We start from the raw sequence: 15,894 nt of genomic DNA, 5'->3' as shown, positions 1-15,894 counted from the left end.
ACATTTGGAACGTTTACCGACAAAAGTTCTGATTCCATCAGACCTGTAATGAAAGTTGTATCCGACATGTACTTTACTCGCATAAAAAGGTTAGATTGAAACCTGATTTGTGATGAGAAAACTTACTTGAAAGATTTTGTATGTTCTAGTTGGCAGAAAGGAAAACTCTACTGTATCTCTCCCTTGCATTCAGTCCTTGTGAAATGTCTTTTCATTTTGAAAGGGGGAAGGGAAAAGTAATATTGACCAAATGTGAAAATTCCCATTGATTATTCCTGTTTTCCTCAGAGTACCATCTTGTTAAAAAAGACCCCTCCTGAAAACACTATAAATTAGTGAGATGGTGCTTGCCATTGATCCCCTCTCCTCCACTCTCCTCCCCTGCCTCCCCTCTCCTCCACTCTCCTCCCCTGCCTCCCCTCTCCTCCACTCTCCTCCCCTGCCTCCCCTCTCCTCCACTCTCCTCCCCTGCCTCCCCTCTCCTCCACTCTCCTCCCCTGCCTCCCCTCTCCTCCACTCTTTTCCCCTGCCTCCCCTCTCCTCCACTCTCCTCCCCTGCCTCCCCTCTCCTCCACTCTTTTCCCCTGCCTCCCCTCTCCTCCACTCTCCTCCCCTGCCTCCCCTCTCCTCCACTCTCCTCCCCTGCCTCCCCTCTCCTCCACTCTCCTCCCCTGCCTCCCCTCTCCTCCACTCTTCTCCCCTGCCTCCCCTCTCCTCCACTCTCCTCCCCTGCCTCCCCTCTCCTCCACTCTTCTCCCCTGCCTCCCCTCTCATCCACTCTCCTCCCCTGCCTCCCCTCTCATCCACTCTCCTCCCCTGCCTCCCCTCTCATCCACTCTTCTCCCCTGCCTCCCCTCTCATCCACTCTCCTCCCCTCTCCTCCACTCTTCTCCCCTCTCCCCCACTCTTCTCCCCTGCCTCCCCTCTCATCCACTCTCCTCCCCTCTCCTCCACTCTTCTCCCCTCTCCTCCACTCTTCTCCCCTGCCTCCCCTCTCATCCACTCTCCTCCCCTCTCCTCCCCTCTCCTCCACTCTTCTCCCCTCTCCTCCACTCTTCTCCCCTGCCTCCCCTCTCCTCCACTCTTCTCTCCTGCCTTACGATGGATCCTCCATGATTTCCTTATGACCATCTATGACCATCAACCTCCTAGTCAAATATAAAACCACACTTGTACACTCCAACCCTGACTGCTCCCACTAACCAACCCACACTTCCCATTCTTACAAACACTAGCACCAATACTGACTCTGCCTGTCTCTGTTGTAAAGCATGCTCCTCTAGAAATACAGAGGCTAGCTCTTTCTAAAGGTCAGGGGTCATCTGACAGTAATGCCACTGTTAACTGACCTGTCTGTCTCTGAGCAGAGGGTAGAGGGAGAACTCCTTAACTAATAGGAGGGAGGGACACAGACAGGGATACTGTTTGTTCTAGTATTCTCAAGTTAGACAAGCTCTGAAAATATCAAAGCCAGACAATGCAAAAGCAAGGCTTGTAAAAACAGAATATCGGAGTATGGAGTGATGTAGTCATACTGTAAAAGAAAATACAATGGGTTATCTTTGAAACAGATCCTTCAGTCACCTGAGATTCAGTCAACAACAGGGCACATGTGTGGATGTAATACAGTAAGATCAATCAGTCAGTCAATCAATCAGTCAATCAATCAGTCAAAGACCACTGACAGAGGTTCGCTTCAATTTGCAAAAGTAAGAATGTCAGTGAGTGAGTGACAGATTGAACAATAACACAACTAGTAGACGCTGCAAGCAATATGACATGATCAGTGTTTTACTCTGAATAAGAGCCCGACACAAGGGCGTCTTTAAGAGTAATCCCCCCCTTCTGACTAACCCCCTACAAGCCCCCTGGCCCCACCACCCCTCCCTATGGATCAGCTGTGATCTACTCTCTCCCCTTTCACTCAAATCAGGATTAGGGAGAAGGATGGAGTGGAGCAGCAGGAGAGAGAGGAGGGGATTTGGGGGTGGGGGGGGGGGTGAGGACCGAAACAATATGGAAAGGAGATTAGAAAAAGAGGGGGTTTGGGCCGTTTGGGGAATTGCAAACTCCCTTGTGCTTGGGTAGGTGTCTTAATGACACTGCCTAATTATCACAAAATAAGATGGGCTAAGAGGAGGGAGAAGAAATGGATGAGGGAACACAAGGGAGAGGAAGAGAGAAAGACAAGGGCAGAGAGGAAGTGAAAGAAAGAGATAAAGAATGAACGAGTAGGGTAGAAACACTGGTATGAGCATGAGAAACCAAGAGAGAGGGGGACCATGGAGAGAAAGAGTATGAGAGTGAGAGAGAAAGAGAAATAGACTGAATAGAGAGACAGAAACAGTGAGAGAGAGAGATGGAGATGGAGAGATATAGAGGTGGAGAGAGAGTGATAGAGAGAGAAAGGGAGAGAGATGGAGATGCAGTAGAAGCGGCAGTAGGAGCGGCAGTAGGAGCGGGTGGGCACCAGCGCGCTGCATATTAATTGGAGAACAGGTGTTGGGGCTGGGAGCAGGAGGCTGATTACTGCAGCCTCAGAAACAGCCATCCTCCCCCCTCCACATACACACATGAATCATTTAGGCCCCAAGCAGTGACTCGGGGAAAGGGTCAGGCAAAGGGTCACAGACACATACACAATTGCACACACATCAATATACATACATACATAAATAAATAAACATCTGTGCACATCCATGTACACATACACAAATAATATACATATGGGCATATTCAGACACAGACACATTCTCTCACACCCTCTTGCTATTTATCACATGCACACATGCACACACAAAAATCCACAATAACTAAAGTTGAGATCTCTGCAAGGACACAAATTCCACCAGCTTATCCCAAATGACATAACTGCTAATAGGCTGGTCCCCAAGGAGAGGGATCCATGGGCCTATCAGACCTGGATGGGCCCAGTGTGATTAGAGGGTACAGTAGGTCAACGATCCCATTTAAATCCATCCTCACAGTACCACCATCATCCTGCACAGGCCCACACACTGACATAGATCCTCCAATTCACAAGCACCCTGCGCTACTTATAAACAATCTTTGGAGTGGTTTTGCCATGGAAGATGGAGGAAGAGGAGGGGGGTCGTTGGGAAAGTAATGCGCCAAATGAGCAAAACAGCTGCTACTAGGGATTCTGGGAAAATCTAAAAGACAACAGACCAATTTTCCGTTATATGAAAACTATCTTCAGCAGAGATCCTCTGAGACAGACTGTCAACTGCCGGCCAGCTCGAACAGAGGAGGAGAGAGAGGGGGAGGGGGGGGTGAAGGGGAGAGACAAAGACAGAAGCGGGAGGGAAAGTGGGAGAGAAAAATCCTTGACATTTTGGGATGTATTTTGGGAGGAATGGAGAGAGGGAGAGAGGGAGGGAGGAAGAGTGAGGGGAAGGAAGGGGCGATGAAGGTTGAAGAGATGACGTCACAGAAAAACTATTGTACAAAAGGTCTGCTTGTGAGCATTTATCACAACAGCTGATATCAGGGTGACACGGTGTGACTTCCAAAATCCCTGGGACCTGGAAACCCTCACACATGCCCATTAAGGTAATAGTCCGTCTCCCTAAAGCCTGATAACTGACCGTCAGGTAGGGAGTCTACAGACAATACATAACCCTCACATTGCACGATAGACCCTAACTCTTCATGATTCTGATAGGAATATTTTTGTATTCATATATTTGGCAGGAGTTAGGGCTGTGTACCGAGGAGGTATTTTTACTAGGACAGTGTGGCCTAAGTGTAAGGGGACGCCACAGTGTTCTGTGTGTTGACCAACCCGAGCAAAACAGACAGACAGACAGACAGACAGACAGACAGAGACAGAGACAGAGACAGACAGACAGACAGACAGACAGACAGACAGACAGACAGACAGACAGACAGACAGACAGACAGACAGACAGACAGACAGACAGACAGACAGACAGACAGACAGACAGACAGACAGACAGACATATACAGTATGTGAGCACAGTCACTAACAAACACAGATGCTTACATTAGCACTGACAGGTATACTGCAGAGACACTAATTATCACAGACGCATGCCTCAGGGCCATAAACACTCATAGGGTGGGTACGCTCTGGCATAGCAACAGACCTAGAGGGCAAGCTCTTAAATATATATACACACACACGGACTGTACCTACTCACCCACACATTTAATATGCAGACATGTATGCACCTTGCCACCACCCCTACACATCTACACCCTACCCCTACCCCCTCCTCCTCTCCCGTTGCCCCCACTAACCCTCCCTCTCCTCTGTTTTTACTGGCCATAAAAGAAACGGCTGATTTGTGAGGTCTCATCACAGGAACCACATGGGTCTCTGCCCTCACTCCAAACTCTCTCTCCTTCTCCTCTCTCTCTGTCTCTCTCGCTCTCTCAAAATGTATGTTTGTGTGAGTATTTCAGCATCTGAGCATGTCTGGACATCTTAGAGGCATGAGAGGGACAGTTGAGGGGGAGACAGTGGAACACAGGCTCAGTTGGGTTGTTTGACGTTGTCTGAGTAGTGTGAGTGAGTGACAGGTGCCGTTACCTGTCAATGATGACCGGGTCAGAGGGCGTCTCATTGCGGTTTCCACAGCTTTTCTTCTCACAACAGCGACTGTGTTCCAAAATAACAAACAGAAAACACAACAACACAGTGAGTGAAACAAACCAGCATGACAAGACTGATCTTTCCTCTGGCCTGACCACCGTCCCAGACTGCACTGCAGACTGTACAGATCCATGGAAACAAAAAGGGCCAAAGGAGAGGAGGTGAAAAGAAAGGAAAGGGGAGAAAAGGTACCATACAAACAGGGAGAGACCATTCAAAAGTGAAAAGCCAGCCTGGCAATCTGTCACATTGATTTCAAAATCAAAGACAACCCCCACCCCATCACACAGACAAACACATCAACACACACACACAGCATCCTACAATTTGTCAGCAGTCCTGTCTGTGGAGCCTGCCCCCCCCCCCAAAGTCCCCTCCGCTGCATAACAAAAGTGCCCCCACCCCTAACCATCTGCCACCCCTATACCACACCTCACCCCTCTCGTGTCCCAGCTTGGCCCTGCCCTGCCCCCTTCCACCCTCCCTCCGCCCCCCTGTCAGACGGCCTCACTCCCCAGCTGTGACGCTTGCCCTCTGCCTCCCTGGCTCTGTTATTAGCCAGCTGTGAGTCACATTCGGGCATCTGCTGGCTACACAATGGCAAAGCCCACTCAGTCTTAGCCCCTCTCCCCCTGCCCAACCCCCCTCTCATTCCCCCTCCTGCCCTCAAACCCTGGGCCACTGCCCCACTACACTAACACTAACTCTCACTCTCACTCTGTCCTTCTCTTCCTACCTCCTTACCACAGTAGGTTGGTGGAACCATAATTGGGGAAGACGGGCTCATGGTAATGGCTGGAGTGGAATAACTGGAATGGTATCAAATACATCAAACACATGTCATTCCATTTACTCCATTCCAGCCATTATTATGAGCCATCCTCCCCTCAACAGCCTCCACTGCTCCATCCCTCCAAAAACACTGCATGCATGGTGAAGAAGCCCCGGCTTCCAAAAGCACCATAACGGCAGCTCTCTTCTTCCACCCTGACCCATTCCTGACACACTTATTCTTTTTACACATGCATTAGTTTCCATGCACATTGTTAGAAACTAAAGCATTCATAAATGTGAGAAACTACTCTAATTCTTATGTTTCAACATTGTTCCTATGTAGATCATTGTCCATGCATAACATAACGGTCTGAGGTGGTGATGGGGGTGGGGCTTAGGGGGCTGATTATTCCCTTAACATGTTTCAGTGGAGGTTGAAGGTAGAGTGGCCCCATATCTCCCCCTGGCTATCTGTGAGGGAGGCTCCAGAGAGACACAGGAGCTGGCGTGGGACACGGAGAGCAGCAGGGGGCTCACACTGTAACAAGCCTGATGACGCTGGCTATACTTTCATTTCAACCCCAGTCTTATTTCCAAATGGCACACCACGTCAGACACATCAAAACAAAACCCAAATATATTTTTAAGGATGTGTGTGTGTGTGTGTGTGTGTGTGTGTGTGTGTGTGTGTGTGTGTGTGTGTGTGTGTGTGTGTGTGTGTGTGTGTGTGTGTGTGTGTGTGTGTGTGTGTGTGTGTGTGTGTGTGTGTGTGTTTGTGTGCGTGCGCATATGACTCACCTGCACATAACCTCGTGAGTGAGCAAAACCCGGCACATTTCAGGATTCTTGTTCTGTCCCTCATATGATATGGGCTGAGAGAGAGGGAGCATGGGTGATGGGGGCATTTGATTTCATGTGCAATCAATCAAGCTGTAAGCATGAGCTCCACAGCAGGCTAAATCCAGTCAGGGCAAACAGGGCTCCTTACCTGTTTAGTGACGGAGTCAATAAGTCGTGCATAAAGATCCTGTTCTGTACGAACCCCTGCACACAGACACAAACACAATCATTAGAGGAAACTAAACTAACCTCACAAAGACAACCTAATCCTGAAGGCATGGGATATGAGTGTTTTAGACTGGACATTGATTTGATTCCCATAATGGCCATTTCCTGGGTCATCCATACAGTTCAGATCAGGATCAATGGAGGCTTTTAGGAGCTCTGGGATCTGAAACAGAGAACCTCCCAGCATGCTTTTAGAAAACACCTGAACCTTTGGTCTCTGGGCGTTTCAAACACACTGGTTTTACTTCCTTGTAGGCTGCTGCGAATCACACAGGACAGAGAAACGGCGTCGATGTAATGAAATGCCACTGAAGAGCAGCATGTTACCCAAGTTTTTTTTATGGAGCCTACTATGCAGAGTATTGCTTTTAAAACGGGTTCCCCTCATCAAAGTCTCAATTGGGGGGCCTTTGATATCACTAGAGGGAAGTGGAGGGGAAAGGGAGGGTGCAGAGGCAGGCGTGTGTGTGTGCATGTATATGAGTGTGTATGGTCGGGGTCTTTCTGCTACATGTCTTTCATCTCCTCTCCCATGGGTGCCACAGGGATGGCAGAGTAGGGGCAGTGGAGGCTCATGGGAACCCAAATCTCTGTGCACATCCCTTATCTGATGTTGTAACACCATGGGGGGCACCGTGTACCTCGTTTCCCTGTTTATGGGGCCTGGAGCAGCTTCACACTCAACTAAATCTGGGGCTTAAATAACTCAGTGATTGGATGAATGGATAGATATTTAGAAGAGGGGTGAGGTGGGATGAGAAGCAGAGGAAGAGGTAGGGAGAAGAGTACTGGGAGTGGGGGGTTGGGGGAAAGTGGGATTTTCCACTTATATTTGGAACAAATGTCCATATCATGTCCATTCCATGGCCATACCATTGAGATGCAGGATGGTGTTTGGTCAGTGGTCTGGCTCAGGACAACCTGTTTCTCCTCCCACTCTAAAGTGGTCAGACACTAAAATGTCTCCGGGACAAAGAACCAAGAGACATGAAACCACACAGACCATATCAACTCCTGAATGCCCAAGTTCTCACACTGACATGAATGGGGAATGCTGCTCATCATGTGATGCCAGGGTGCTTTGGAGGTCTGGTGTACTCACCATTGCTGTAGAGGAGCTGCAGCTTGTAGTGCGTGCCGTTGTTGGTTTTTTCTCCCGTCTGCTCCTTGGAATGAGATGACAAACAGACAAACACACAATGCAGTCATGCAGTTATAGCGCGGTGGGGTTACAGTTAAGCACAGTTAAGCTCACTTCATCCCTGGGACTGATGTGGGATCAGAGGGTTCCCTACCCTGTAGACGGGGCCCTACACTGGGCTCCAGAACAAGATCCTTAACCTTGAGTTAGCTCCTCTTTTTAGAAGATGAACTGCAGCATGTCTGATGTGAAATCCTAAAGCCGTGGAATCCTTATGATCACATACAACAGTGTACAAAGGATCATGTATGCAACAGTTAATGTCCACACGAGCTCATGTGTGCATATGTATAGGTCTCCATGTCTTTGAGTGTCTGTGTCTGTGTGCCTTTGTACGTGTGTGCTTCGATGAGTGGAAACTCTTTCAGTGCAGTCGACCTTGAAGGAGAAACTTCCCTTCCTCCATCCCTTCTTCCCCCTGGCTCTACACCACTCTCTTTCATTTTATCCCTTTCTTTCTCTCCCTTTCCTAGTCTCTCCCTAACTGGTCTCAAAGGAAAGCTCTTCGGTCCAATAACCCAGGGAGAAGGCATCTCTGAGCAGAAAGAGGAATACAGACATGGGGAGAAAGTAAGAGAGATAAGAGAAGAGAAGAAGGAAATAAATGGACAGATTAAAAGAGATGAGCAAAAGTGAGAAAGAGAGAAATCGACAGTGGAGATACAGTAGAGACTGGAATATAATGTTGTGTTCATATACACAGAGGAACATTTATTTCCCCTTATCACCCTTCCACCTCTGAATAACAACAAAACAAAACCAGATGCCAGGTTAACCAGGCAGAAAATGAACTCCTCTGCAGCCGTCATATCACTCTGCCTCGCCCTGGCTGTGTGTGTGGCGCTAGGGGAAACACTGACAGCCCTCAGCCCTGGCATTAGCACTGACGCCCAGAGTGGAGCCCTGTCTCCCTCCCTCTCTCCCTGTCGCCCTCCCTCCATGTCTCCCTCCCTCTCACACTCTCAGTAAAACAAAACAGTGTTTTAACTTCTGTTGACAGGACAGTGCCCTCTTCTCTCTCTGAGGGAAGAGCTGTTACCAGTTTGGACCACAAGCCTCACACTCCCAGCTCAAGTTTAACCACAAGGCAAAAACATCCATCAACACTGGGCACAAGGCTCCCACCATGGGCAGTGTACCCCTCCCCTGCCCTGTCTCTCTGGTTCTCTCTAAACTCTCTCTCTTTCTTTCTCTCTCTTTCTCTCTCCCCCTCTCTCTCTCTCTTGATCTGACCGCCACTCTGCACCTCTTCCTCTCCTTCTTTTGGCCCCATGTCTGACCTGAGGAATTTACTTCTTCCCCTCAGCAGTATTTAGTACATGGGGGTGGGAGGAAAAGAGACTTTGATGATGTGTACATGGTATAACTTAACAGAGGCAAGCGTAATTTGCATTTTTAAAAGTAGTGATGTCCCACTAATGAGGAAGGCTGCTAATTAGTCATTAGGTATTCTTTTTCAATCGCTCATCATCAGCTCAGCTTATTGGGAGTGAGGCTTGTGTTACATGGAGCTGTCAGCTGTTCATTATGCTCAGCTTTATAGGGGATGTGGAAGGTCAAGTTAAACGCCTGGATGTAGACTACTGGCTGCACAGAAATGTCCTGCTATGGGTTGCGCAAATGTGATCAGCTTAAAGCTTTGCTAGACAGTACTGCTGTAATAGCTACCAACTTTTTCAAAATTATTTCTGGTAAACAATAGCCAAAGCGGACATGCATAATAAAGAGAAATACATATTATTCTCAAATATACTCACACACTCAACAAACTGAAACAAACAAACACACACACCTTGTCGTGCTCCACAAAGTCCACAAAGGAAGTCCTCTCCACCTCTACAGGCTGTCCGTGTCTGTCATAGAGTGCCAGGACAAAATGGAAGAAGTTGGACTTGCGCAGGTTAGAGGGGGGCTGCTTCTCAAAGTGGGCCCTGGAGAGAGATACACCACTGTGGAGATGAGAGGAGAGGGAAATTAGGAGAGGGAAATCACTTCACATTACATCACAATCCTCAGGCACACATAACAAAAACTCTTACAACTGCAATCACTGTTTATTAAGGTCAACTGTACAGGCTACAACATAATAATTATAGGGTTATTGAGTTTAGACTTTGAGCTAATACAGGTCTAATGAACAACACATTTATTTGCAGAGAAAATTAAATTATGAAAGAAAAAGAAGTCTAGTGATTATAACTACTATTGAAAGGAACATATTTCTTATGCTTCCTGATCTTTATGTTTTTTTCATTTCTAGATTTAACAACTATTGCAACATGAATTAGTCAGGAATGGCAATATGGAGGAAATTCGTTTTGAAAAATACTCACTGAACAAACACTGTGGAAAAAACATAAAAGGAATTGGATCCTACATGATTAATATGCTTAATTCATATTAAAATAAATAAATAAATAGCCTATTACTGTAGTCTAACTGTATTCTTGGTTGATGCTTAATTTTCACGAGTTTAAATTTAGATTATTTGTTAGCAACAATTCAATGCCTTTCAAAACGTTTTAAAACATTGGGTTCAATGACTGTAACTTTCTATTTAAGACCTATCTAGGAAATCACGGATTATCGATGGTGGAATGAAAGGAAGGCAAAAAATATCCTAACACTCCTCTCAGTGTGTTTTTATCATTAATGGATGGGTCAAAGTTTGACTTGCCCCAAACGTGGATGCCTGCAGTTTAATTAACACTGTTTGTTTATTGATGCTTCGCCTCACACTAGGTGAGACCAAAGGCTGTTTTTTTCGAAGCTGCACAATATAAAGTTCCAAATCTTAGAAGTTTTCTTTCTTTCAGATAAAACGTTTTTTTTTTTATACTGTGAAAGTTATTTTGGAATTCATGCTGACCTTCATCCTCTTGACCTTTGAAAGGTCCAAAGACTAAAAGTTTCAAAGTCTGACATAAATTAACATTTGCTTTTGATTGGATAATTGTGCGCTGCCTACATTTTTTTCGCATGCATAATGTAGATCTAGCAGAATACGGAAATTATAATTTTCTACCGGATGAGAATAATAGGTTAGGTTGATAGGTGGATCCTAGGCTATAGGCCAACTCAATACTCAAGCGCGGGCCTGTACCACCGTCCATTTCACCGATTTCAAACGGGCTCCCACCAAATGAACACTGATAGAACACGTCTGAACTGTGTTACGTAGTTATAGCTGTACAACATAGGTTTGATTTAGAAATACACATACCAAATAACTATCAGAGACATTTTAGGTAAAGTTACCATATCTGGTGAGTAGCCTATTATGAAAGTAGATTATCATGATGTGACAAAGGCATTCAATCAACAAATGACTCGAGACGTGTTTCGTTTGCAAAAAATAAATATGAAATATGAAAAGACTGTTAACGCACATTTGCAACGTCAGTCATAACCTTCATCGAACACACCAAATAACAATTTGTTACAAGTTTGTCCTAGTACCAAACATCTGTTTATTTTGGCAAATACACCTTTGAAAATAATGTTAGGCTACCTTGTCTGCATGCTTACTTTTTTGCATGTTCTCCTTTGAATAATATAAACATAGGGTAATTTATACCAAGGCTATCATAACAGCCTGTAAATGTACTGGAGTATTTTAAGGCTAATTTATACCAAGGCTATCATAACAGCCTGTATATGTACTGGAGTATTTTAAGGCTAATTTATACCAAGGCTATCATAACAGCCTGTATATGTACTGGAGTATTTTAAGGCTAATTTATACCAAGGCTATCATAACAGCCTGTATATGTACTGGAGTATTTTAAGGCTAATTTATACCAAGGCTATCATAACAGCCTGTATATGTACTGGAGTATTTTTAGGCTAATTTATACTAAGGCTATCATAACAGCCTGTATATGTACTGGAGTATTTTAACATTAAGAATTCACAAAGTTACTTTTAAACCAGTATGAGAAAAGCACTGAACAAAAATGTTCAATGCATAATATAATGGTAGCCTAATTGATCAAAATACATTTCGATTTTTCTCCAAGCTCTTTCTTTTGGGGAAATGGATGACAACATAAATATGAATTTGTCTACTGATTCATATTTCAGTAGACAAACCAATATAATTGTATTGTTATTATTATTGGGTTATTATTATTATCAACTTACATCGTAATTAGCCTATTGGATATAGGCCTAAACTATGGTGATAAGAGAACTGGATGGAGATATAAAATAATTTGTGAATAATTCAACATGGATACATTTACAGACTCCAACTGTTAAAAGCGTTTCATGCGCTTCATACAAATCAATAGCCAAGAGGTGTGATCCTCACTAAAATAACATTCCGAGCGCTCGCTTTCGTGACAGAATGCGTTTTTGTTTTATTGTTTTGTTTTATCCCTTTATCCCTATCCCTTTCATGCTCGTGACACCCCTAGCTATTGACAGCGCGTACCCCGGACAAGCCGCACTCTCACACAAAGCCAAGGATGCTCGAGGTCTATTTTTCTACATTTGTCATTCTTTACCGCCGGCCATTAACTCCCAAAGACGACCTGTTGCTTTTTCGTTTCATCCCAAGTCTGGAGAAGTTTGAGGTCAATGAGTATTAAACAAGAGGCATGAGCATAATCAACAAAAATACCTTCTATTTGACCGCTTGGCACCACCGGTCACTTATAGGCTATGTTATGGTGATCCGTGCACATAGGTTATTTGTCATTTACTTTTATTCATTATTTCCATAGCATAATATGCTTTTGGATATTGAAGTGAGACAAACTACCTACATAACAGCACACATCGACTCCTCGTGCATGCTTAAAGAGGTCTAATTCACTTCTTATAGGTCCGTAATAGTATTTTATGTTGCGTTGCCAATAAGACAGATTGACTCGTTCATTTCGTCAAAATACCACAAAGGACGTGAGAACATGAAGGTATACTGTACCTTTGCGCCGCTACGTTAGCATCGACAACACCGACATTACGCACCCAGGACCGGACCGGATCCATCTCCTCTCCCAGAGTTCTTTCTTTTAATCCGCTGACGTCTCTTATCAGATGCTCCTGGATCCCGTACATTTAAAACACAAACCAAATGCTGTTCTTTTATTTCTTTGGAGAAATTCAGAGTAAACGAGAGAGCAATATGACTTTTGGAAACTAGAACTGGAAGGTCAGTTCCAGGATACTGTGCTATCGAACACTTGGAAGATAACTGAGGCTTAGCAGCCCAAAGTAAATAATACTGCTTGTCTTCAAAGGTGCTCATGAAGGAAAACAGGCAATAGATGATGTATCTTCTGTTGGACTGCAATCATTGTCCAAGAACAGGGGATAGGTAACGTCCAACGTCGGTTCGAACATAAACAAGGATCACCTGTTTGGTGGACACGCAAGCACTCCTCGACAAGCTCATGCACACCGTAGATATGCACACCACAGATATGCATGCACACACTTCCACACGAAAGTCCTAAAATTAGGTGGCAGAATCTTTCTCAAACAGAGTAGACAGAGACCTTTTGCGCTTTGAATCTATAGGCCAAAGGGCTGGCAATAACGTTCCACTGTCCTGGAGAGTGAATGACTTCCTCTGCCGGGATAGGGTCTGGAGGAGGGGCTACACTGCCATATGGGGGACCGATTGTTGAAATTGATGCTCTCATTGGTGTAAAATGCCTCCGTTAGTTGGATTTATACCAATTTTAGCATCCAGCTAGCCTATAGCTCTCTTGTTTCATCAAACTTTTCTCTAGTGAAGTCCTACCAAAGACTGCTTCGGATTGCAGGTGAAAGTGGGATAATATAAACAACAATTCAGCTGTTTAGGCTAATTGATTATACAAATAAGAATATGAACTGTAACTAAATATAGTTTTGTTTATGTATTACTTTTATCAATTTGGTCAAATTAATAATTCATACAATGGAGCTTTATTATTTGTTGACTATCGAACTATCAGCCTACATTATATTCATTGCTTGATTTTGTGTTTCAACAAATTATTCTTCAATGTTGAAATCAAAATTTTATCATTTCAGTGAACACAATAGGCGTTCATATTTGGACTAGGTTATTTACTGCAGTGACAAACTAATTCAGCCATTGATAAGAATCACCTAATATATTTATTACTTATTTTTCGATTCCTTGACAATTTGTCAGTGTTGCATGCACGCAATTACCATGGGAGAAAATAACTATTTAAGCAAATTCATGCAAACCGAAAGAAATAACATAGACAAAACATTCCCTTTGAAAAAGGTCATTTTGAAATATGAAAGTCCTGCAAAAAGACAACTAACACGTTGCAGCACATTTTTCTAAAGTGTATTTAGTATTTAAGTCTAGGCTACTTAAAACATTTAAAATGTAATATTATTGTTTACACATATTGCATTTCCAGCAAAACTATTGACCTACTTAGTTTGCTATTCAAAATAGCAAACTAAAATTTCAGTTATATTTATTGCGTTCGGCATTCTATTGCTAATTTTATTTTAATAGGATAACTGGATTAAAAGTCTAAAGCAACCATCCTGAATATCTTAGTTGGTTTTCAGTCGAGTCATCACTAAACACAAGAGCGCACCCGGCAGGCGCGTTGCCTATTCAACCAGCCACGCTCTCGCGCTCTGTCTGCACTCCCTGAACAATGCGCAGTGATTGAAAGCTGTGATTCGACTAAGGATATCAGTGTCGTGCTAAACAATTGTAGTCTGGTTGGTCTATTAATCTTCGCTGCTATATTGTACATTCCCTTTGAAAAAGGTCAATTTGAAATATGAAAGTCCTGCAAAAAGACAACTAAGCCTACACGTTGCGGCAATTTTTTCTAAAGTTTATTGAGCATTTAAGTGTAGGCTACTTAAAAAATGTAAAATGTAATATTATTGTTTACACATATTGCATTTCCAACAAAACTATTGGCCTATTTAGTTTGCTATTCAAAATGTGTCTAAAGTTTCAGTTATATTTCTTGCGTTAGGCATTCTATTGCTAATTGTATTTTCATAAGATAACTGGATTAAAAGTCTAAAGCAACCATCCTGAATATCTTAGTTGGTTTTCAGTCGAGTCATCACTAAACACAAGAGCGCACCCGGCAGGCGCGTTGCCTATTCAACCAGCCACGCTCTCGCGCTCTGTCTGCCACGAACAATGCGCAGTGATTTAAAGCTGTGATTCGACTAAGGATATCAGCGGCATCATGCTAAACAATTGTAGTCTGGTTGGTCTATTACTCTTCACTGCATACGTTTGTGCTGCTCATCCAAGACAGTGCTGTGAGTCTGAGGCAACACGGTTGGAAGTTCTGTCTAAAATGGTACAGATATATGTTTGATACGTTTCGAATTAACACAGGATAAATAATGATATATATTATAACAGCCAAATGCAATGACAAGACATCCATGAAAAAGAATGTGGTTTTATGTGTAAATTGGAAAGGCTATCATTCGAAATAGATAATCAATATTTATTTTGTGCACATTCCAAAATGTTCCCATAATAGAGGAATCAGATCTCATGCTTATAGACATATGATGTGAACCCGTGTTTAATTAATTTAACAAAATTTGAGTTGTAAATACGTTCAACCTTATTATCAAAAATATTCTGCAGTTGGAATGTTAGACCTCATCAGTCCCCATGGGGATGTCATGTCACTGAAGAGCCTGTGCAGAAACACCGTTACTTTTGTAGTTTGTCTGTCTGCAATAAACACTGGCCAGGTGTGTATGATGCGTTTTACTGAGGTTATTTGCACCATAAAATGCTACATGATTTACATTACAATTGCTGACAAACTGCATGTTTCTATAGGCCTGACAGATGTGCTCGATGAGCTGGCAAACGTTTTTATGCGTTTTAATTTCCAGATTAAAAAAATTAATTTCCGTTGCTTTCTTTATCCATCTTTCTGTATCTGAAAAGGAAAGTTTTTTCATCCCTTGCTCCTTGCGGAGGCTATTGTCTCTGGACTGAGCTCCAGCGCCTGAACAATGAACGTAAATCTCCCTCCTTCTATCCCGCCTCAACCGACCATCTGCCAGCGCGCAACAGAGTCAGATGTTCCCCCAATTATAAGAACAGTCTTGCGGAATCCTTGCCACTGAATCTCCGCCCCCCTCCCGTGTTCGTTCCACACTCTTCTTCCCCGCATCCTGACTTGTTTGATTGACAGCTCTGCTTAACCAGAAACCATTAAATAACTACAGATGC

The 15,894-nt window shown here is 43.9% G+C and overlaps 1 protein-coding gene across 3 annotated transcripts in view; it reads right to left on the bottom strand.

The window, feature by feature from the left end:
• LOC106580343 (transcription factor COE2) overlaps positions 1–13,270 on the bottom strand; it is a 35,055-nt gene extending 21,785 nt beyond the window's left edge. The window contains exons 1-6 of one of the 3 annotated variants that reach the window (XM_014161274.2): positions 12,613–13,270; positions 9,475–9,631; positions 7,584–7,647; positions 6,402–6,457; positions 6,212–6,285; positions 4,577–4,645 (exon numbers count right to left, since the gene is read on the bottom strand). In XM_014161274.2, coding sequence (XP_014016749.2) covers positions 4,577–4,645; positions 6,212–6,285; positions 6,402–6,457; positions 7,584–7,647; positions 9,475–9,631; positions 12,613–12,746 — 554 coding nt within the window. In that variant the 5' untranslated portion in view covers positions 12,747–13,270. The remainder of the gene's footprint in view (positions 1–4,576; positions 4,646–6,211; positions 6,286–6,401; positions 6,458–7,583; positions 7,648–9,474; positions 9,632–12,612) is intronic. The other 2 variants (XM_014161273.2, XM_014161275.2) reach the window with 2 other exon arrangements.
• Between the last annotated feature and the right edge of the window lie 2,624 nt (positions 13,271–15,894).

The sequence above is a fragment of the Salmo salar genome, chromosome ssa20 (assembly GCF_905237065.1).
Source record: "Salmo salar chromosome ssa20, Ssal_v3.1, whole genome shotgun sequence".
NCBI classification, from domain to species: domain Eukaryota; kingdom Metazoa; phylum Chordata; class Actinopteri; order Salmoniformes; family Salmonidae; genus Salmo; species Salmo salar.
Note: the sequence above shows the minus strand (reverse complement) of the source record. Positions and strands in the feature narration are given on the sequence as shown.